The sequence below is a fragment of the Musca domestica genome, unplaced genomic scaffold, assembly GCF_030504385.1.
Source record: "Musca domestica strain aabys unplaced genomic scaffold, Musca_domestica.polishedcontigs.V.1.1 44, whole genome shotgun sequence".
In the NCBI taxonomy this organism is placed as follows: Eukaryota; Metazoa; Arthropoda; class Insecta; order Diptera; family Muscidae; genus Musca; species Musca domestica.
In genome coordinates this window covers 3,424,535-3,449,720 of record NW_026712334.1, presented here as the reverse complement: position 1 = coordinate 3,449,720, position 25,186 = coordinate 3,424,535, and the positions used below count along the sequence as shown (strand labels likewise).

The 25,186-nt window shown below is 33.7% G+C and overlaps 1 protein-coding gene across 2 annotated transcripts in view; it reads right to left on the bottom strand.

Moving 5' to 3' along the window:
* Positions 1-441: 441 nt before the first annotated feature.
* LOC101896523 (NCK-interacting protein with SH3 domain) overlaps positions 442-25,186 on the bottom strand; it is a 37,658-nt gene continuing 12,913 nt past the window's right edge. For both annotated transcript variants that reach the window (XM_005182915.4, XM_005182916.4), the window contains exons 3-8: positions 6,969-7,118; positions 4,937-6,085; positions 4,562-4,868; positions 3,222-3,431; positions 2,982-3,154; positions 442-2,435 (exon numbers count right to left, since the gene is read on the bottom strand). In XM_005182915.4, coding sequence (XP_005182972.1) covers positions 2,244-2,435; positions 2,982-3,154; positions 3,222-3,431; positions 4,562-4,868; positions 4,937-6,085; positions 6,969-7,118 — 2,181 coding nt within the window. In that variant the 3' untranslated portion in view covers positions 442-2,243. The remainder of the gene's footprint in view (positions 2,436-2,981; positions 3,155-3,221; positions 3,432-4,561; positions 4,869-4,936; positions 6,086-6,968; positions 7,119-25,186) is intronic.

The following is a 25,186-nucleotide window of genomic DNA, read 5'->3' as shown; positions in this document are numbered from 1 at the left end:
GGAGTCTTATGTGTTATATATGCATGTATATGTTTTTGTAAATAAAATATGATTGGTTTATACTTATTGACGAATATCCCTAAATCCAACTTGTGATTATTGATTTGTGTTCAAAAAAAAAAAAAAAATACAGAAACAACAACCATAAAATGGCTAGCTTAAATTGGACGATACATTTCATCCGACAGACTAAATACATTAATACAAGAAAATAATGGCAAAATAAGCAACAATTTTAAAAGGTGATGTAAAATACTTGTTTATATTTTTAAAAGTCGATAAATCCCTATTCTCTTGGAGTATTTAAATTTACATATCATAATCTTATATCAAGTAATAATTTATGACATGGATATTTTTAGAGTTTTACCTCAAGATCTTTTCTCAATGTCTTACAGATATTGGCATTATTTCTTGAGGAGAAGTTTATTAATAAATGTTCATCAGGGCAATAAATGTGAATTTAAAAAAAATATAGTCCATCAAGGCAATGAATGTAGATTTTTTAAGAATTTTTTCTCAAGGTCCAGTGAATGTGTTTCTTAAAGATTTTCTTTGCAAGGTTTATCAAGGTAATAAACGGGGAGATTTTCTTAAGATCCTTTAAGTCTTTTGGATTTTTTAAGTTTTTTTTTTCTCAAGGCCTACCAGGGCAATAAACGTGGATTGTTTAAAGATTTTTCTTCTTAAGGCCAGCAAATTAAATTGTTTTTTTTAAGTATTTTTAGTAAAGGCATTTTTCATTGAGCTATTTTCTCAAAATCAAATAAAGTCAATATAAGGAGATTTTAATGTCCATCAGGGCACTGAATGTGGATTTTTAAAAAAAAAAAAAATTTCTTAAGGTATATCAAGGCAATAAACGTGAATTTTTTAACATTTTTCATTAAGACAATAAACGTGAGTGAATGCTGATTTTTTTGAAAATTCTCTCAAGGTCGATCCAGGCAATAAACATGATTTTCGTTCTCAAATCCCATCAATTAATTAACATCAAAAAATTAAAAACTACGCATTGTTTTACCGTTCACTATCTCGTTAGTTAAGGGCATAATCCGGCTTTATTACCGGAATAATACTTATATAAAGAGGGGCAAGATACCATTCTATTGTCAGGTTTCCATACATGTAATCATTTGCTATGAATCCTAAGTAGGCAACCGTGGTTTTATGGATAGGAAACGGAATTTATAATCTAATTTAAAGAGCATTTATGAATTAGACCCTATATTGGCGGAATGTTCAGTCAAAAGTTTGAGCTCAACCATGAGTTGTTTCGAAGAAAAATACCGGATACATTTCAATAATTCGAACAAGTTTAAAATTCAAATTCATGCACAATTGATTCATAATTCATAGTAGAAAACTATTTTTGAAACAATTTTTCGGGTAAGATAGGTGAGAAAAATGTAGATGCCTCAACTCCTCAAAAACACGATGATAATTGCGGCAATTTTAATTTCACATTTAAATTCTGATAAAGATAGAAAATGGAAAAATGTATATGATTTGATCTTCCATGACCTTGAATCTAGAAGCTCTATGCTTTAATTTATTTTCGAAAATCCACGAACAAAAAGTTAGGTTCTCATTTTGGCCAATTTTTTATGTACTAATGTATATTCTTTAGTCGTATGAGATCAAAATATCATAGATGTAATCTCAATCTCAATTGATGTGTATGTATGTGAGTTATATTGTAATAACTACCAGATTTTTTAAGTTTAACTAATTTTCCATTAGCGATACAATCTCAATGGAGATTTTCAACCATATGTTATGCGTACATGTTTATTTACGTGTGTGTATATAAGATGTGGTATTAAATATAAATAAATGTTTTCATAACCAAAATCAACAAATGTTATTAACATAATATTACGCTACAAAGTTAAGATCGTGATTTTCATTTGAAATAAATAGTATTATCTTAAATATAACAGGATTTTTTTTTTATAAACCAACATGGATTAATTTCAAACTATTTTTTTAATTATAATATTTAAATTGAATAAACAAAATATTGGCATTTACTTTGGTGTGATTTCATAATTGAAAATTAAAATTTCCAAACTAATATCATTATATTCAAAATGTTTCTGAACCTCAATATCCTTATATTATAACAACAATGTCATGACATGTCATCCATGTAAATATAACTTAATAATACCTTACTTATACATAATTAATTGCTTACGTTCGCCATTCGCAGTTGCCTTCATTTTTTGTTGTGTCCTAACTTAAGCCTTAAATATTTGGGGAAATTCATTGGCTATTTCGCGTACTAACTTCTGATCGGAGGCACTACATTCGGTTTCCTCGCAAAATATTCGTGTAAAGATTTTCATAAAATCTTGTTTACGATGCTGATGTTCCTGATAGTCGGTATTGCGTAGAATTCGTCGACATAGTTCCAAGTAACAGCGTCTCATCTAAAAAAGAAGAAATATTATTAATTGTTGATTAAAGTATTCACTTTAATTAGTTGTAAATGACGTAAAACATCCCATTTCAATCAAAACTTAAATACAGTTCATTCAAATCGATATATCTACGTGCTTGTTAAAGATATTTTGCAAAGAATCTTATCATATAAACCTAAACACTAGAGATTAATGACCTATTTCTCTAGGGCAATCGAAAGGCTTCCTTCGATTCCACTTTGAAGGAAATCCAGTTTGGGTTCCAGAAAATGTCTTTTTTTTCTCTTTACTCGAATGGTGACAAGCATCGACAATTCAATAAGATAAGCATTTTTGTCATAAAAATAGCTTTTAGCAAACATTTTTTTCGAAATTTAATATTGAATTTATTTACTTGTGTTGTCGACTAGCATAACGTAAAGTCAGTCGAAACTATTTAAAGAAACTTTATTTAGCTCGATTTCAAGTGACTGCCATCGAATAGTTTTTATTTTCTTTTGCCTGAGTAAAACTGGACACATGATCCATTCTCGAATCGAAGCAATTTGTACTCACCGAATTTCCAGCACATAAATCCGTCAATTGTCTCACAATAATGTCAATTAATACTTTGGTATCGTTGGTGTAGAACATTGCTGCCGTCTCGGCTACACTAAAGATATCAATAAACATTTTCAATACTGAATTCATGCAATCCGTTGAATGTTTTAGAACTTTAATGGGATCCTCTGTAAAATATATATTTTTATTATAAGAACATAAAATATTGATTGAATATCCAGCATTATTACATACCTTCACGATTCAATAATAATAGAATTTTCTCTGTAAAAACTTTGGCCGAGGGTAATGTTTGCATTGCTTCCACCACAACGTTATGATTGCTATCATTAAATTGTAAATTAAAGGCTAAAACTAGCGATATAACCATGTCAACTAGAATTTCGGGGTTATTGCCTTCGATAATTTCCAATAGGAAGGAGGCAAAATGAACGCCAAGATAATCTAGAAATGGAATTAGAAAAAGAATAAAGAATGATTAAGTTTTTAAAGAATATATTGTGGATTATTCAAAAAAAAAATACAATTTCGACATGTGGGGAGGCGAAACATCTCTTAGAAATATAATTTAACCCGCCAAATGTTTTTTTAAGCATGTCGATGGCCCAATGAAACCATAATAATATAATATCTATACAATTCAATTTATGTGTGTGCGTGTGCATGTTCCTTACTGACTCGAAAACGGCTAGACCGATTTTCCGACAATTTTTACAGAACGTTCAGGAATTTAATGATGTGAAAATGGATTATTAATTGTAAAGGAGCGTGTTACAATTCACTCGTCCCACTCAAGTCAAACTTTTTCTAGGGAATGTAAATATATATACATACATAAGGGGAGAGATCAAAGATGGGTAGTGTCGATCCCGTCCCTATATAAGGCTAAACCCTGATTTCAAATATGTTTTTACGTTTTAGTCATATTTCCAATTGAATTCACCAAATTTTGTATTTCGAGTTCTTATTATAAAAGCCAAGTTGCATGTTACGTTAAATACGTAGAAAATAACAACTATTATGTAAAGTTTTATATGTGTACTAACTTAGAGTTGTCCTTTACACATCGGAACTATTTCTTTCATGTTGTGCAGTGTTAAAAAATTAAAAACCACAAAAATTAATGCAGATCGCTTCATTTTTCCTATAATATGACCTATAATATGACTTAGAGGATTGTCATATTTAACCTGGAAAATCCTAATTAGTTTAAAGTGTACTTTTAACTCGCTTTCCATAATAAGATTTTGAAAAGATATCATGACGTCATATGGATTATCTTACAGATTTCTCAGGACGTATAATGAATAAACCGCATTTATATGATATGATAAAATACAAGGAAATATCAATAAATTTGGTTGAACAAAATCCTTGTATATCTTAAAAATATTAATGTGAAAGCATTCATCTGTCCTAATAAGAATTAACATAGTACGAATTGTAATGGATTCACTTGAATAAATAATAATAAGGACAAAGAACTTAAAATTGAATCTTGAATTTCCATTTCAGTTTGATTTCTTTCCAAAATATCAATCAAATTCAATATAAAATTGAGGCACAATGCTTACCCTGATGATTAACTGGCATCGGTTGGCCCAATGAAAATATAATTGTTAACATTTTGACTAGTTGCTTAAAACGATCTAAATTTGCAAAATTTGTTTTCATATCTTCCACAATTTCCAGCGGCAATACCGACGTCAATAAAATATCGACAATGATGTGATCCAAATGACAGGCTGCCGTAAAGGTTTTCAGCAATAGACGTTTTATGTTCCATCGTGTTTCCATTTGATAGTATTGTACCAAATTGACTAGGGCCTGATACTGGTCACAAGACATTTCATAACAACAAATCGTTTCATCGGCATTGCTCTGCAAAACCAAAACATTAAAAATTGAGTCATTTCAACTACAAATCGAAAATACGTGATCCCACTCACCAATATATCAATAAGATCCTCCAAAAATTGTACAATATCATCTTCATCCTCATACAACATCCATGTGCGCTGTTCCGAATCATTTTTACAATCGGCCAATTGTGAGAAAATATATTGCAGCTTTTTGGCATCGTGTGTCATACCGAGCAGTTCCTTGGGCGTTTCCACTTTCTCGGTAACGTGTATAGCCACAGCTTCAAGATAGGGATTGATGGCACCATTGTATAGTTGTTCCAAACTTGTTAGAACTACACGTAAAGCTTCGCAGGATAAATCAAAACTTAAATTGGTGTTACGTCGAATGACATCAACAATTTGATAGACATCTGATGACTCCACCTTTAAATTTGGTCTTGGATAGCCTCCAGTGTGGGCCAAGGCGGCTGCAGCAGCGGCAGCATGCAATTGTTGCAAAGCAGCTGCACTATCTTCACTGTCCAGGGCTTGACTGTTGTCATTACTGTCACCTTTTACGGCTGAGCCATTGGCAGCATTTCTGTCATCACTGCCACCATCGGCCCCCTCACTACCCTCGGAACGGTCGTTAACAGTCTTATCATCCTTGTCAGCAATGCCGTTTTGTGTCTTAACATGATTCCGACCGCCGTCGGCCTCATTATTTATTTTTGTGGGTTTTTCTTTAGACTTTCGTTCTTTGGTCGCCGTCGTCGATGTCGACGTCAATGACTCTTTGTCCGACGACTTGAGTGTTCCATTTTCTTTCGAATGTGTATAGGAAGCTGAGGAATCATTTAAACTTGGTTCTTTATAGGTGGTGATTACATCTTCACTTGTTGTTGTAGTTGTTGTCGTGGTCTCCGAATGCTCGGAGGTAACACTATTATCTTGAGCTACATCATTGACTTTATTTTGTGCTGGTGCAGGTGATGGTGATTGAGCTTGTTGTTGTTGCTGTTGATTTTGTTGTGTCTGAACTTGCATCGAACCCATACTGGGCGATTCGGATATCATTAGAGGCAATGTGGTGGCCATGGAAGGACTTGATATTGATTTTTTACTACTATCCAAACGTTTCGAATGTGGTGGACTGTGGGGCCGATGTTCCTGGGCATGTGGTGCACTATGTTTGCCATCGCCAATGCTCTGTGAAAATGATAACGAGGAATCGGCATCTCTTTCGGAGTTGTCCTGAAGGAAAAACCAAAAAAGGAAAGAATAATGTGGGAAATTTTCGATAAAGCATGAAAGCTCATAAGACTGAAACATTTTCAGCTATTTGGAGAAGGCCTGGATAGGGTTTTCTATATGTAGAAGATTTATATTTCTATGTATAAGAGATATAAGGAATTTCTGTAAGTTCTGATCTAAGTAGAAGAGACATAGAAATCATCTAGAAGGCCTTTTATTAACAAAAGAATCTAAAATAAATCGTGGATGTTCAGTAGACCTAGCATAGATGGCCCGTTCGACAGATTTATAAGGTTTTTGACTGTCGACAAGTTGCAAACGTCATATACCTGTATAAAACGTAGAAATAGTACATAACGCCATAAAATTCTAAAATATTGTAATATCTCACATAATATATTCAAAGTTGGTTGATAAATATAATACCATTCACTACTTTTCATACAATTATAGTATACATTTCCGAAACTACCTCCATATGTCTAGGCTACTCATGGAAACCAAACCCTAATACCAAATTTCAGATTTAATGCAATATATTTTCATCCAATATTAAATTGTAGTAAATATAGTACTATTTAGTACTTTTCGTGAACTTTAAGTACACCTTTCCAAAACCACATCTTTATCACAAACCTACCAACAACAGGGACCCCACACAAAATTTTTAAATTGCATCTTCATCCGTTCACCTTAAATAAAACTGTTCCAAACTAAGTACCATTTAGTACAGTTCGCACACTTAGTACACGTTTTTAAAACCACTATCATATATGAAACTTACTTTCCAGCTTGATTCGCATGCCTAATTTCCCCGTTTCTGACAGCCGCTTCGTTTTGGAGTTGATTCCTGGCAAGTCAGTCAGTTATTTCATTTACTTACCAAATACATTCTCTCCATCGATATTTTCTTTTCTCTGAGTCTTTCGAGCAGTTCCTCTTTAGGCATAATTCCATTTATTTCGGTTTCTTTGGATAGCTCCAGTGATTCAATGGAAGAATTTAAGAAACTTATTAGAAAGTCTGGTTCAACCTAAAAAGTAAAAAAAAAAACGAAAATATTAAAAATATATTACCAACAAGTTAAAAAGTATCAGTCGGTATTGCCGACAGATATATACCCTCAGCCTATGTTCGATTAACTAATCGAAATATATTTGACTAGTGTTACAATTATTCAAACGTTTGACCCTAGAAATATTACCTAGAAATATTGAGATGTACCAAGTCTAAATGGAATCGGATCTTAATTTGGCGTTTTATGAGCTTGGGTATTCAAAATTTCGACACTTTGTGGGGGAGGTACCAGAAGGAGTGGACCGATACATTCCATGTTAACACCAGATCTTGGGTTTATAAAAATATTGGAATATGTGAAATTTGAAGACGTTCGGACTCTTACATCACATTTTATAAAAGTTATAATTATTCAAAATGTTGACCCTTTGTGGGGGAGGTCCCTGATGGAGTGGACCGATATTGTCCATTTTCGCACCTTACCTAGCACTAATGAAAATACTAGCATTTGCAAAGTTCGAGCAAAATCGGATTATCCTTCCTTTATAGCAAAAAAATATTTTTTGAAATTTCGACCTTTTGTGGGGGAGGTACCAGAAGGAGTGGACCGATGTATTGCCTCTTAACACCAGACCTTGGGTTAATAAAAATATTGAGATATGTGAAATTTGAAGACTATCGGACCCTTACATCACATTTTATAAAAGTTGTAATTATTCAAAATTTTGACCCTTTGTGGGGGAGGTCCCTGATGGAGTGAACCGATGTTGTCCATTTTCGCACCTGAACTAGAACTGATGAAAATATTAGGATTCGCAAAGTTCGAGGAAAATCGGATTATCCTTTCTCTTTCTGTGCAAAAAAATTTTTTGAAATTTCGACCTTTTGTGGGGGAGGTACCAGAAGGAGTGGACCGATACATTCCATTTGCGCACCAAACCTTGTGCTAATAAAATTATTGCGATGTATGAAATTGGAAGACTATCGGGCTCTTACATCACATTTTATAAGAGTTGTAATTATTCAAAATTTTGACCCTTTGTGGGGGAGGTCCCTGATGGAGTGAACCGATATTGTACATTTTCGCACCTGAACTAGAACTGATGAAAATATTAGGATTCGCAAAGTTCGAGCAAAATCGGATTATCCTTTCTCTTTCTGTGCAATAAATTATTTTCTATGAAAATTTGGACATTTTGTGTGGGAGGTACCAGAAGGAGTGGACCGATATTGCCTATCTCTGAACTCGATCTAAGTTTGACAAAAATATTGCGATGTACCAAGTTTGGACCAAATCGGATACTCCCTTCGAGAGTTATCGTGCGCACCAGCCAGCCAGACAGACAGACGGACGGACGGACATCGGTAGATCGACTCCAAATGTTCTGAAACGGATTTGATCCAAAGAGACCTAGGGTCTAAAACCGTTATTTCGACTAGGCACGTTTTGACCGTATCAAATGCTATATACCCTCTGTAGCCATATGGCTGAGGGTATAAAAATATCAATATAATTTTAAAACAAGTAAAATAGTATCAGTCGGTTTTGCCGACAGATGTATACCCTCAGCCTTGAGTTACGAACGTGACAGATTTGGACTATATCGACTACTTCTTGTACTTTATATGAGGTATGTGCACCTTTTCGGAAAATGGAAATATGCCTCAGGTAACAGATACAGCGGACCGAAATATTCCATTTTCACACTTCATCTAATACAGATAAAATACATCATCCTAGTTTGAATAGAATCGGATGATAATTTTGCGTTTTATGAACTTCATGGATACTCATAATTTTGACCTTTTGTGGGGGAGGTACCAGAAGGAGTGGACCGATATATCCCATCTTCACACCAGATCTTGAGTTAGTAGAAATAATGGGACGTGTGTAATATGAAGAGAACTGGATGTTTATTTCGGATTCTTTGGAATGGAATCGTGTTCAAGTGTTTTAAGAGCGTGATGAATATTCAAAATTTCGACCTTTTGTGGGGGAGGTACTTGATGGAGTGGACCTATGTTATCCATTTTTGCACCTGACCTAGAACTGATGTAAATATCAGGATTTGCAAAGTTGGAACAAAATCGGATTATCGATTCTCTTTCTGTGCAGAAAATATTTTTTTTTATATATTTTATTTTTTTGAAAATCTTGATCATTTGTGTGGGAGGTACCAGAAGGAGTGGACCGATATATTCCATCTTAACACAAGACCTTGGGTTAATATAAATATTAAGATGTGTGAAATTTGAAGACAATCGGACTCTTACATCACATATTATGAGAGTTGTAATTATTCAAAATTTTGACCATTTGTGGGGGAGGTACTTGATGGAGTGGACCGATATTGTCCATTTTCACACTTGACCTAACACTTACGCAAATATTGAGATTTGCAAAGTTGGGGCAAAATCGGTTTATCGCTTCTCTTTCTGTGCAAAAAATATTTTTTTTTGAAAATTTCGACCTTTTGTGTGGGAGGTACCAGAAGGAGTGGACCGATATTGTCCATTTTTACACTTGACCTTGCACTTACGCAAATATTGAGATTTGCAAAGTTTGAGCAAAATCGGATAATCGTTTCTCTTTCTGTGCAAAAAATATATATTTGTTAAAATTTCGACCATTTGTGGGGGAGGTACCAGAAGGAATGGACCGATATATTCCATCTTAACACCAGACCTTGGGCTAATATAAATATTGGCATGTGTGAAATTTGAAGACAATCGGACTCTTACATCACATATTATGAGAGTTGTAATTATTCAAAATTTTGACCATTTGTGGGGGAGGTACTTGATGGAGTGGACCGATATTGTCCATTTTCACACTTGACCTAACACTGACGCAAATATTAAGATTTGCAAAGTTGGGGCAAAATCGGTTTTACGCTTCTCTTTCTGTGCAAAAAATAATTTTTTTGAAAATTTCGACCTTTTGTGGGGGAGGTACCAGAAGGAGTGGACCGATATTGCCCATCTCCGAACTCGATCTAAGTTTGACAAAAATATTACGATGTATCAAGTTTGGACCAAATCGGATACTCCCTTCAAGAGTTATCGTGCGCACCAGCCAGCCAGACAGACAGACGGACGGACGGACGGACGGACGGACATCGGTAGATCGACTCCAAATGTTCTGAAACGGATTTGGTCCAAAGAGACCTAGGGTCTAAAACCGTTATTTCGACTAGGCACGTTTTGACCGTATCAAATGATATATACCCTCTGTAGCCATAAGGCTGAGGGTATAATTAATCGTATAAAATATGCTGAGCGTACGTTTATGTTCCCACCAGGAGATTATTACCTATACCACACAAGCATGTAAGGATAATATATGTTTTTACTTAAATGCTAACAAACTTTCAACTCAAATTTGTTAAAGTAAAACCGCCTGTGTGCTAAAGAACCCTTTACCAGCAATATACACAGTATAAACCCCAATGTATGTATGTGTGAGTATTATGTCCTTGTTTTCTTGTCTTCCTCGACAACATTTTAATATCCTTGTTATTCTCTTTGCGGATGATGACAGCTAATTGAATTTGTTTGCTTTATTCTTTTTTCCTGTTTTTAATTACTCATAATTTACATGTTAAGTTTTTTTTTCCTGCCTTCGCCCATAACTACATTTACCTACATACATAGTTGACTGACTACTCGTAAAGGTACAGCGTGCCATTGGTGTTGATATGTTTAAAGAATAAAAAATGAGGCTTTAATAATTTTTTTAATCGGGCATTTTAAGGTCTGAGGTGAAGAAGAATTTGTGAACAAAATATTCGATGTGCCTAAGAATCTGATAGTCAAGAAATTATTCCTTAAAAATCCAGGAATCGTATTCCTTAAAAATATTAGCCAATAAAATAATTAAAAGCCACAATTTTGGGTCTGTTGGTCTTTTAAAATTGTCCTTTAAAATCCGAGATTTTTAGACTGCCAGTCCCTGGTAAAATGTTATTTTAAAATCCACGAATATTTGTCTGTTAATCGTAAAAAAAAATATTTTTTTAAACTAGACGATGATTGGTCTGATGAAAAACAGTCTTCACAAATTCCTGGTTATTGGTCAGTTTTCTTGATTTTTTTTAATCCACCATTATTGGACCTTGAAAAAAAACCAAGGTATTTGGCTTGTTGATCTTTGAATACTATTCTTAAAAAATCCCTTATTATTGTCCTTGTAAAATATTCAAAAAATATCAAAGATTATTGGTCTGTTGATCCTTCAAAAATTTTCTGAAAAAATGCAATGCAACTGATCTGTTGGCCCTTGAAAAAGAAAAATATTTTTAAAATCCAAGATTATTGGTCCTTGAAAAATATTCTTAAAAAATTCGCTATTATTGGTCTGTTGATCCTTGAAAATAATCAAGAAAAATATTCTTAAAAAATCCAAGATTATTTATCTGCTGTAGATCCTTGAAAAAATAATCTTTAAAAGTCCACGATTATTGGTCGGTTGATTCTTCGAAAAAATTCTTAAAAAAAGAATATATATATTTTAAAAATTCGTGGTTGTTGATCTTTGAAATTCATGGTTATTGGTATGTTGTCCTTAAAAATTATTCTTAAAAAATATTTAAAAAAAATCGAGTAATAATTGTGGCCTTGATAATCGAATGATGGATGGATAAACGTGGACCTGATATTTCAAAATACACTGAAAAAATCCACGATTGATCTATCAAAAATATACTGAAAAAAATCCACGATTGATCTATCAAAAATATACTGAAAAAATCCACGATTGATCTATCAAAAATATACTGAAAAAAATCCATGATTGTTCCATCAAAAATATACTGAAAAAAATCCACGATTGAACCATCAATAATATTCAGAAAAAATCCACGATTGATCCATCAAAAATATTCAGAAAAAATCTACGCGTATTGGTCTGTTGATCCTTCAAAAAAAATCTTGAAAAAGACTTGAAGAAAAATATTCCTTAAATCCAAGATTATTGGTCCTTGAAAAATATTCTTAAAAAATTCGGTATCATTGGTCTGTTGATCCTTGAAAATAATCTTGAAAAAGATACAAGAAAAATATTCTTAAAAAGTCCAAGATTATTTATCTGCTGTAGATCCTTGAAAAAATAATCTTTAAAAGTCCACGATTATTGGTTGGTTGATTGATCCTTCAAAAATCCATTTATCCAAATCTGTTGGTCCTTGAGAATTGTTCTTTAACAATTCGCGATTATTGGTATGTTGATCCTTGAAAAATATTCATGAAAAAGACACGAGAAAAGTATTCTTGAAAAATTTAATATTATTGGTCTGTTGGTCCTTGAAATATCTTCTTAAAAAACGCAACGAAATATTCTTTAAAAGACCAAAATTATTGATCTGTTAGTTCTTGAAAAATGTTCTTAAAAAATCCACGATTGACCCTTCAAAAATATTCTTAAAAAAATATCCGATTGATCCTTCAAAAATTTTCATAAAAAATCCAGGATTGATCCTTCAAAAATATTTAAGAAAAAATCCACGATTGACCCTTCAAAAATATTCATAAAAAATCCACGATTGATCCTTAAAAAATATTCTTAAAAACTCCACGATTGATCCTTCAAAAATATTCAAGAAAAAAATCAACGATTATTGGTATGTAGGTCTTTGCAAAATATTCTTAAAAAATCCACAATTATTGGTCTTTTGGTCCTTGGAAAATATTCTTAAAAAAATCCACGATTATTGGTCTGTTGGTCCTTGGAAAAAATTCTTAAAAAACCACGATTATTGGTACGTTAGTCCTTGCAAATTATTCTTAAAAAATTCACGAATTAATCTGTTGGTCCTTGAAAATTATTCTTAAAAAAATCCAGGAATATTGTTCTTCTTATTCTTCACAAATATTTTGAAAAAATCCAAGATTATTGATCTGTTGGTATTTGAACAATTCTTAAAAAATCCACGATTATTGGTCTGTTAATCCTTCAAAAATAGTCTGTTGATATTTGAAAAATATTCTAAAAAATCCAGGTATATAAGTCTAGTTAATTCACGATTAAATCTCCAAACGTCCTGGAAAATCTGTTTAATATCTGTAAAATCTGTTTTCTATACAAAAAGTGTCCTGACAAATGTATGTGCTTCTACTTTTTCTGTTTTGTTTGAGTTCTAAAAGTTAATTTGTTGTCTGTCTTGTTGCATTACAAGTACAGACATACAAATATAGTCACAAATACATTATCTGCTGAGTATGTCATTAAAAGTTAAGAACCGGAAGCTATTCAGAATGGAAAACAGTCCCTAGAATAATAGACACATTGTGCCACATGTGACATAGCGGCGGCGACAATAGAAGCAGCAGCAGCTGCAACACCACTAAACGTTAACCTTGAGGCTGGAAAACTTTGCCATGCTATGTGGCTGCAATGAAAACAACGATAATCGGAAACAAGAGTAATTTACACACAATTATCTGGATGTGGAAATTAATAAAGCCCCTGGCCTTAAAAAACAAATCTTTTGAAGACACACACAAACAGAAAACATACAGCAACAACAACATTAGAAGGATAAGATTTTGCATACCTAGAGAGATTATGATATATTTGATACTTGATACGCAAGGATCCAAGGATAATCACAACAATGGCAAAATCATAATCTCACACATACGCAAGCAAGTTCACCCGTATATGAGTAAAATAATAACATGTCTGTTTTTATTGTTGTTGTTCTTGTTGCATTTTCTGTTTTTCATAGTCTTATGAATTGTCCTTACAAGTCAACACACAACATTTGCCTGTCTTACATGCATAACAAACAAAGTCATCAAGCCAAGAAGAAGAAGAAGAAGCTGGCAGACCAAACCCAACCAACCAAACTAACCAACTGCAAGCAGACAAACAAAGGGATCCATGGCTATGTAAGTGTGTGTGTCTGTAGTATAAATGGGATGTCTTTCCTTCCTTAGCCAGTGGCAATAAAACAGTCAAGGACATTGTGGCAAAAACATATAATGCAGGCATGTCAACAAACATCCTTATAGAGACCCCGACCGACCATCATCCTTATACAACAATCACATATGCAAAAATATAAATGCAGTGGCAATTGCTGGATATGTGTGCCTCCAAAGGTTATGTGTGTCTGTGTGAGAGAATATGTGTAGAGTAATTAAATTGTATTTCCTGAAATAAAGATTAATTCACTTTCAACCATAGCATAAAGAGACAGAGAGCACTCAATCACTCGCCGAGTGACTGAATGGATTGTTAGGTGGAACTGACTAACAAGCAGGACAGGTCGTGTCAAACATATACATATGAATAAGTTGGTGCTATGGAGCCATCATAGTGCATTTAATACACTGATGTTGAAAAACATAGCATTCCATTGCACAGTGGATTTCAAGAAAATATATTTGACTGAAATAGGAACATGCATACGCCACAAAAATTAATAATTCCAGTAACGACTCAGTAGATTATGAAGAGCTAAGAAGACACATTTATTGGCGTTTTGACATTCAAATCCCAAAATAACCTAAATAGAGCGTACAAAATCTTTCATAATTTTTGAAAATTTCAGATTACGATTTGTCGAAATATTTACATTCTAGGTAAAGAGTAATTTTTAAGAGGCATAGGAAAATTAAAAAAATAAAAAAAAGGTTAAGAAGTATCGGTCTATTTTGCCAAGACATGTATACAGCTGACGCTTTATGGAGAGGTTTCGAAGAGGTATGATATAAATATTGTAACGTGCCATATTTGGACTATATCTACGACATGCTTCACATTTTATGAGATGTGGATAATTTTGTAAATGTTGAAATATGCGCTAGGTACCATATATAGCGGACAGAAGCATTAGACTTCATCCAATACTGATAAAAATATTGGTATGTGCAAAATTTAAATAATAAAAATGGAAAAGTACCAGAAAGAGTTCACCGATTCCAAAATTCCATATTCACATCACATCTTTGGTTCGGAAAAATAATAACATACCAAGTTTGAAAAGAAAAGTTGAAGAATATTGAAAATAGTGACCCTTTGTGGGGGGAGGTACCAAAAGCGGTGGGCCGATTTCTATCATCTTCCTTACCGGATCTTGTGTTAGTATAAATATTAGAATGTCCGAAGATTAGAAGAAATATGATGCTTATTTCGCATTCTATAAGATATTTTGACCCCTTTGTGGAGGAGGTATTAGAAAGAGAGTACCGATACATCCCACCTTTACACCAGATAATTCGTTAAAAGAAATATTGGGATGTGCGAAATTGAAATAGAATCGGCTTTTTTGAGCGTTTTGTCACAATGTTGACCCATCGTGTGGGAGGTACCACAAGAAGTGTGCTGATATCTATCATCTGCAGATATTTATCTTATCTTATTTCGCATTTCATGTTGATCCGTGGTGTGGGAGGTGGATGGAGTTGTCCGACATATATTTTATCTTCATACCAGATCTTGCGTTGGTAAGATTGTTGATGTGTGTAAAACTCAAAGAATATTGGATTTATGATAGGAATATTGGATTTGCAAAATTGGCTGATACTTTCTTGTTCGAAATCGCTAAGCAGAAGGCCAATACAAAAACATATATTTTTTTGCACTTACTAAAAACTCAAATGTTTAAAAAATACTTGAAATCGGGGAATACCCTTATATGAGTGCTATGCCAAACTCTATCAAACACCATCAAGTTTCTGCTAAGAAAGTTCATTGTTCGTTTCTTAAATTTTTTGGACAGTTAAAACCACTGCTTTCCAGCTACTCGGGCAATTGCGACTAAACTTCACACCAAATTTACATTGTTGGACATTAATAGGGCATAGTAGAGTGCGAACTGAAGAAAATATAACAGCTCTATCGCCCAGTGTTAATAATGACCATATGAAGCCAAACGACACATATATTTTCTTGAATGGGCTCTCGGAAAATTGGCAGAAGATCAAACTTTTTATCGAAAAGTTGTGTTTAGCAACGAAGCTCATTTTTGGATCAATGGGTACGTAAATAGGTAAAATTGTCTATTTTTAAGAGAAAATCGGACAGAAGCATTGTCAAAGCAATCAATTTCACAGTTTGGTGCGGTTTATGGTCTGGTGGCATCATTGGACGTAACTTTTCTGCAATACTGTGAATCGTAACTGTGAATTATGAGCGCTACCGTAAGATGACATCCAACCTGCAAGAGCTTGACTTGCATGACATTTTGAGGTGAACTTTTTGTTTCATGTTACCTCTCCTTTTGGCACCTCCTCCACAAAAGGTTAAATTTTTCATAAAAAATAATATTATAATCAGCTATTTAGAGGGTGTTGTTCACATATTCCAATTGATTCAGTTCTTATTTTGGTATTTTGGTTTCTCGGGGAGTAGAACACTTCCTCACAGACATTTTTCAATGTAAGTCTTATTTTTGATATTTCGAAGATCTTTGGATTTGGCTAAAATTCGTATTTGGTTTGGTTAAAGAATTTCTTTTTTTCGGAGACTCATAATGAAATTTGATCTAGAATAATTCTCCCTTTTACACTTCTCCCAAAAAAGTAATAATAGAGTAAGATCTTGACCCAGATTGAATACGCTCGGTTTAAATTAACAGTAAAAAGGCAAACACATATTTTCCACTTTTTGTTCATAAGTTTTGAATGTAGTTCTCATAAAAACTATTCTAAAGTCAAATGTTGTTTAGAATATTTCTTCTATTAACACATTCCACCTAAAACAAAATTTTATATTTTTTTCGGGTGTCAACTCGAAAAAAGTTAGAGAAAAATATAATAAGAAAAAATACCCTTCACCATTTAAAAACAAATTTGCAAATTTTCAAAACTCTTGCAAAATTCTACTAAAATCATAAAAAACCACACACCGGTAACTCCCTATTACTATTATATTTGGGCCTATACGAAAACATGGACATGTATATGCAATTTTGAATCAATTCCAATAAATAATGCCGCTAAAATCAAAAATACCGAATAAAGGGAGGCACGCATACAAACACGTGGATCTGCATAGGCAATTTTCGGTCACAGGCTGTAGCACCCATTATGAACTTATAATACGAAATTTCAAACAATTTCCTTGGATAATGTTGCTAAAATCATCAAAAAGGGAGGTACCGTCATATGGGTGCTATACGAAGGAAGACGTAGACCACTTTTCTTTCATAGGATGTAGTACTCATTAGGAACTTCACATTCCAAATTTGAAACATATCCGGTGAAAAGTGCGACACAAATACCGAATATCTGGAGGTACAGCTATATGGGGAGTGGGATAAGGAAGGAAAGGATATTTCTTCCATAATAGAAACACATAATGTCAATTTACAAAAAAAATCGGGGTTAAATTGTGACCTTAAATCTGTCGGTACAGTTATGTGCGGGCTGTATCATGTGGACCTATTCAGTACGAAAATTCCTGCAGACCTTCCTTTCGCTTGGAAGCTAGTGTGTCTTTTACAGACGGACAGACAGACGAACATCGCTAAATTCACATAAAATGTATGCTGATCAAGAATATATATATATGCTTTGTGGCTTCTACAATTAATATTTCGAGGGGTAATAAACGAAATAACAAACTTAATATACCCTCCATACTACAGTGGAGGGTATAAAATTGGGGAATATATTCGGTTTTTTTGTGAAAATTGATCCAACGGATCAATGACGGACTTAACATACCCTCTATACTACAGTGGAGGGTATAAATATTAGGGAATATATTCGTCTTTATTTTTATTTGATCCAATAATAGATTTCCTTCCTTTTGTAAGTTATAGTGAAATTTGATTGAGAATATTTTGGTCTTTGACTTCATCCTTCTAAAATGATGCTTCGTTGAAGATTTCTGCACAAACTAAAAAAACACGACTTCAATCCTAGACTCTTGAGATCTTCTAGGACCTATAGTAGAAATAATTTGTACAATATTTTTATTCAAAAGGACCAAAAAGATTTCTTTTCTTACTCCCTTGAGGGTTAAAAATGTCGACCAAAATATTTCTTAATCTCTAATATTACCGAAGACATAATATAGCTAAAATGTACGCATTCCGAGGAATCTTAATACGAAAATTTCGAAAAAAAAAGATAAGAGCTTTCCACGAAAGTGTCTAATAGGGTCTTAAACAAAAATAAAGCTACAGAACATTTTAGTCCAAAACAAAAAATAAAAAAAAAATTATATATATAAAATTTTCATTTATGGCAATATTTTCAGCTCTCGAAAATTTTAAAAACTATTTCAAACATCTCATTCTATTTCACAGTACTGTGCGAACATATGTGGAGTGCATTTGGTATATTTTCAAAAATATACTGGCCGTTGTCAGTTTCACCGAACAGGATCATGTATGTGAGGCTATATGCTTGTCCTCTTTAGACTCTTAACAGCAGCAGGACGACACATAACATGGTCACGATGATGTTGAACATCTTGTTGTGTATACGATGGATGGGTGTAGGTGTGCCATACTTACGAATCACATCTTTACAGCCATACTCATCGTCATGTATAATTACTGAAAGGATGGGGCTTGGAAAAAAGGAAGCCAAAGAAAATGCAGATGAAATCATACACAGAGTGATAATAAAAAAACCATAAAAACAGAAGCCTGAAAATTCCCTATTGGCAGCAAATCTGGCATGAAACAAGCCACTGAAAAAAAGAAAAAAAACTCAAGAACTATAATGGAAAAGCTACTTCATACATATTCATTCTTCAATCATATACAAGGTTGTGCAGGAAAATAAAAGGAAATTTGGACTTCCGTTTGTCGGCTACAAATGGAGAACAATTATTTTGCTACAATTGGATAAGGGAGAAATTTTGTGGCACTTTTTTTCTGGAGAAGAGAATTAATTGTAATTTTAGAATATTTTCTTTGCAAAAAGTCTAAAAGTCGGGCGTACCCGAAGTGGTATCCTACTTCCCTTTGCATATTTGCATAGAGCTTCACAAATACAAATAATCGTTTTTATGATATGATTATAATAATTATAAGGTAAAGTCCCAAGCAACTAATATGTAAGAGGAATATCCTCCTCTGAATTGATTTCAACTAAATTTGCCGAGGCATTTGTGCATTTTCATTTCGGTCTTACATGTTAATATATTTGGTGCACAATTTTCTTGAAATTCGATAAAGATATATATGGGAGCTATATCCAAATCTGAACCAATCTCGATTGTCGAAGGTATTTCTGAGCTGTATTTGATATATTTCCCCGAATATCGTTGTTACGAAGTTCGTATTTATAATCGAATGAACAATATATATGGGGGCCATAGCTATATCTGAACCGATTTTCACTGAATTTGACATACTTGTTTCTAGGCTCAATTTGGTCGTAATTGCCAAATTCCATCACATTTGGACGTTTGATGATTTGATTTGAGCTATAGCTATATCTGAACCGATTTCGATAATATTTGGCATACTTATTTCCAGGCTGAATTTGGTCGTATGTGCAAAATTCTATACTATTTGCGCTGATATTACACGTTTGGTGCACAATAAAAGGCAAATCGGACGAAGATATGTAGGAGTTATATCTAAGTTTTGAGTATCTCCAATTTCAATAGGGTTCGTTCTTGGGTCAAACGAATTACGTGTGCAAAATTTCATCTGGATCGGTCAATATCGAAAGGAACTATGGGTCTATCTCGTTTCATTTTACTTTTTACGAACAAGTGCACAAAGAAATAATACCCTGAACACCTTGTGGTGTAGGGTATAAAAATTATATTGATAGCCGACTGAATTATGAAATTAGAACTAAAAGTAGAAGACACGTCTACTGCTTTTTGAAAATTGACATCGAAGGATAAGCAAAACCCTACTCTAGTTCAGGTTAACAATTTTTAACACATCTATATATTTTGGCAACCATGTAAAATTGTTGTAAAAACTTTTGTAGGACAATTTAGAATTAAATTTATTCACATCAAACACCAAGAAATCAGGCTAAAAGTCCCCTGAAAAGCTTGTAAATGGCTTGTTAACGAATGCCAGAACATGCATATGTATGGATATTTTTTATTGTAATCACAAACCTTTGTTTTTCTCCTTCATCCTCCACTTTTCTTTGTTCCTTGGGACTGTTGTAACACATTTAAAAAAGCATCATCAAAAGCAACTACCAGCCAGCCAACAAATAGTTGAGTGTCTTTTCCGATTACTCCCCATATATATTCCTGCATTTGATGCAAAGGACCTAAAATCCAAAGACCACCTAAACAAATTCAAAGGATTTTTTGTTGAGGTTCGGTTTTAAGCTTGGTTGTAGTTGTACGTTGCATGTCTGCCTAAGGCATGTGCCCCTTCGTGTTGGGACAGACGCATCTTTTCATTGAAATGGGATCATTGGTTTCTGGCACCACGATGCGGTGTTTCTGATGCCCTGCAGCATTTTAAGTTTGGGTCGTCCTTGCATTGCCTTTCTATCTGTCTGTCTGTCGGTTTGTCTGTTGGTCTGTCTATTTGTCTGCTATTTAATGGATAGATTTTTAACCCAAAAAGGCAACAAACTGCAACATGTGTACTTTGGTTGGTGCACAGAACGAATATTTAAACAAGATCTTTGTAAATTGTTGAATTTATATGGCCCAATTCCAATAATTTGTTTAGTGGCTATTTGGAAGGCGGTATACATATGTTGGGGCAATGTAGTTTATTTTTAATTTTTTTTTTCTCTTTTAGAAGCCACTTTTAATTGTCCTTTTTATATAGGAATAAAATGTCTGAAATGTGGTTGCAAGGAAAATACGACATGAGAATTGCCATATATCCGCCAAAAACCCATTACAAGGTAATGTAAACCATTTGCTTTTCGATTTACCAATAGATTGCTATACACAAATAAGAAAAATCCTTAAAAGAGCCTTCTTTAGAGGATCTCTTATTTTTTATATAGGAAACATATTCAGAAATAAGGTTCCGAGGAAAGACGACATGAAAAATGTCTTCTATCTTGGAAAACCCCATTACAAGGTTATGTAAACCAAATATTTTTTGATTTACCAATAAATTTAAAAGGTTATAAACATATTTTTCAAATAATCTTCTTTAGATAGAGGACCTTTTAAATTTCATTTTATTGCCCTTAAACGGTCTCTACAGGTAGAAGACGCTTCACATGGTTCTCAGTGGTAGGCCTTTTTTTATCAATGTATTCACATTTAATAGACCTCCTGTGTATAGAAAACCCCTCCAATAGGCTTTATAGAAGAAGAACTTCTTTAAAATTGATCCTTTATTTCTAGATGGAAGGCACTTTAAATTGCCCTCTTTAGACAGAAGTGCTTTTAAAGGTTATTCTTTAGAAAACAATCCCTCAGATGGCCTTCTATATATGGAAGCACCTCAAATTGTCAACTACAAAACGAAAGGACATTCTATAGACAGAAGGTTATTTAAATAATAGTTTTAAAAATGAAAAACCTGAAGAACAGTTTCATAGAAAGAGAAATTTTGGAAATAGATGATTCTTAAGGTGGCATGGAAAATGGAGGACCCCTTAAATTGCCCTCTATAGATAGAAAAACCTTCCTGGTCTTTCATTAATAGAAAACATTTCCATGTCCTTCAATAGATTGCGTGTATCTAGATGACCTAATATAGCAGAATATTCTTTAAACGCGTCTTCGAGGAGACCATTTGATTGTTCTTTTATATAAGAAAACCTTCTTTAAATAGAAAATCCTTTAGGTGGCATTATGTAAATAAATGGAAGTTCCTTTAAATTCCCTCATTTGATAGCAGAGCCCTCAAAGAATATTTTATAGAATAAAGAGTCTTTTAAAGATATTTCATAAATTGAAGGTCCTTGAAAAGGTCGTCTATAGATAGGGGAACATTTAGATGACCTTCTATAGACTCCTTTTATCAAATGAAGGATAAGTAGGATGCAGATGAAATGGCATTTCACAGACCTTTCATATGTCCTTCCATAGACCGTTCACATGTCCTTCTATGGAAAGAAGTCTCATCACATGTCACAAAGAAGACCCTAGAAATGGTAAGTTATCGAAAAAAACTCATTTAAATAGCCTAATATCCTAAAATGGAATACTGAAGATATGAAATCCTTCCAATGATTTTCTGGGATTAGATGAGGTACCGTTATATGGGGAATATAGAAAAACGTATGTAAAATGTTCTTCGTACGAACCACAGAACATTGCAGAACATTTTACATACGTTTTTCAATATTCCCCATATAACACATATAACATACATATATATATTATTGATTATATATGTAATAATTTTAGTTTGCTCAGAACTTATTATAACGTAATGTTTTTGGCTTTAGAGGCTTTTATTACATGAATGAATTTAAATAAATAAATAACTTTCAATTTTGAGACAAATTCGATAGAAAATGTGACATCAATCACCAAAATACCGAATATCCGAAGGTACAGTTAAATGGGCGCTATAATAAAAACAGAGGTAGAACAATTTCGGTTTAGAACAATTCCGTGAAAAATGTGATTAAATTAACAAAACACGGTATATCGGGAGGTACTGCTATAGAGGCTATAGGAAATCTTGGATTTAAATACACAATGTGCTGCCACCGGGTCTAGAACCCATTACCGAATTTAGGAAGGAAATATACACGCCACTTCGTTCGCGAACATGGGAAATATTTATATCCTTATACGAAACATTTTTATTCAACTACTTTTCTTTTCCAAATGCACCCATTGTCTAAATCTTTTACACTCCCTTCTAGTACGAATTTCGAAAAACATTTCCCTATATAAATACTCTAAGATCACAGTGATCCCTATACAAATATTTACAGTTCTAGTGCTTTTCTGGTTCGCATTTCCAAAAACTGCACTGTCTAAGTCCAACAAACAACCACTGTGACCCTTACACCAAAATTTATAATTCTACTTCAGTTTCTACAAAATTCCGCTCTTTTCGTGCATTGTACAAGTCACATTTCAATTTCATTATCTGAACGCTGGAGTCCAGCTATTTTCCTTCAATACAGGGTGAGATAAAAAAAAACTGCAACCATCTTTAGACTGCTCATCATTTCTAAGTCACTCGTCCGACAGCTGTTAAAATTATTCCAGTGACAGCCTATTATATTGTTTACAAGCGTACAAAAGCGTTTTGGTGAGAATTTTCCAGAATAAAAGTTAATTGTGATGGAATTCAAGCGTGATAGTGTGATTTAACTGGGAATAAATATTTTGTGTCTCGTACCATCGCTTGTTACCGTAGCTCGACATCAAGGAAATGGACGGAAGAAAACAGCAACATCAGCAGAAATGGTTCGAAAAGTAATGAAGCGACTTGATCGAATCCCGCGTCGCAGTGGCCGAAAAATGGATCGTGAGCTGAAGACTTAAAAGACTGAAAAGAGCTATAGAGTTGCTTCGCTTGGCCGAAAGTGGTGAACTGCCGAATTTGGTTTTCTCCGATGTGAAAACATCCGTTGCCCAGCAGTTTGTAAACAAACAAAATGATTGTGTTTACGTGCCAAAGAGGTCAGCTGAAAATGTGCACCTTCGGTCGGGGAATGGGCCATATGCCAACATTAGTACCATTAGTACTTTTCAAACACTATTTCCTTCGCATTTCCAAATCTTCCTCCATATCTAACAGCTACATACTCACAGTGAACTAATACCAAAGAAGCCGATTTTTTTCATCCTTTGCAGACTACGAGTCTCGAACTCACAACCTTCGATTTTGTGGTCGGAGGCGCACATTATATGCCGATGGTACTCATTGGTACTTGGTAATAAGAAAATAAAGTACCTTTGCTTTGTAATTTTTGTTAGGAATTACACTATGTTTTCATTCTACTGGTCATACAGAAGGTAATTCGTTTATATTACCTTATAATGGGTTATTCGTCTCACTGAACGCCCAAGTATTTGCTAGGTACTTTTGTACATATTTTCTTCCATTTACTTTTGTCGATGTTCGTCTGATGGAATTTTTAGCCAAATTTTCTATACAATTTTTCTTTAAAATCTCACTTATATCAAAACACACCCCACATCTCACCCCAACAGCTAACCTAAACAAATTAAATTTTTCGCATATCAAAAATCAAATTACTTCCCACTTGACATTTTGTCCTTGTCTACGAATGGTGGAAATTCTAATGATGAGACGATGAGGCATGACGACATTTGTGTGCAACGACTGCTTGAGTGAACCTCCACTTGAATAAATTTCTTAGGGGCTGCTTTAAGGTGCAGACGAAATCTTAGTTTAAGGTTATTGACATATTTTTTTTCTTTAGGTGTCCTCTCATGGTTTGGAACACACGGAGCTGCCTTATTAAAGAAAAGAAAAGAAAAGAAAAGAGAATTGAATCATGATTTCTATGGGCCTCCAATAATCAAATAACCACCTCTGAAATCAACACTGAATAATAAAACAGATTTTATTTGTTGGACATAAAAGTGAGAGGAGGAGGAGGTTGTGACATTTTATTTTTACTCTAGCAATTTTATGTGACCGCTGTGGCCCGGCAACAACAATTTGTCCTTTCGTTTCTTTTGTTTAGGCAAGGAAGTGCAATAGACGAGCCAAGAACGCCGAGGAGGTTAGTTTAGTTTGTATGCAAAACAAATTTCAACAAATTTCAACATTCTGTCAACATTTGACAATCATTCCATCATTCACGTTGTTCGTCTTTTTTTTTTTATTTGTTTCTTCTATTTGTTTCTGTTGCCCATAATCCTAAGGATGGATAAAATCTACTCCGCAGCATAGTTGTCTTCAGGTCTATTTGAGAGAGTGTTTTGTGAAGAGTGCATTTGACAATTAAGTGATTTAGTAGTTTAGTTTTTTTTAGTTTTAGTTTAGTTTAGTAGTAGGATTTTCATAATGCTATTGTTGTTGTAGTTCGGTCGTTTTTTGTGGCACTTCATTGAAAGACCACTTTTTAGGTCACATGTTTATAAAATTTATGGCACTCTTGGGACCAGAGAAAAAACTGTGTGCAAGTTTATTTGAACTTCTTAACAATTATCAAAATTTATCCGATTCGTCTCTAAGGAGAACTGGTACAACCCCCATCTATATATATAAAAAAATTAGTGAAATGACTGAA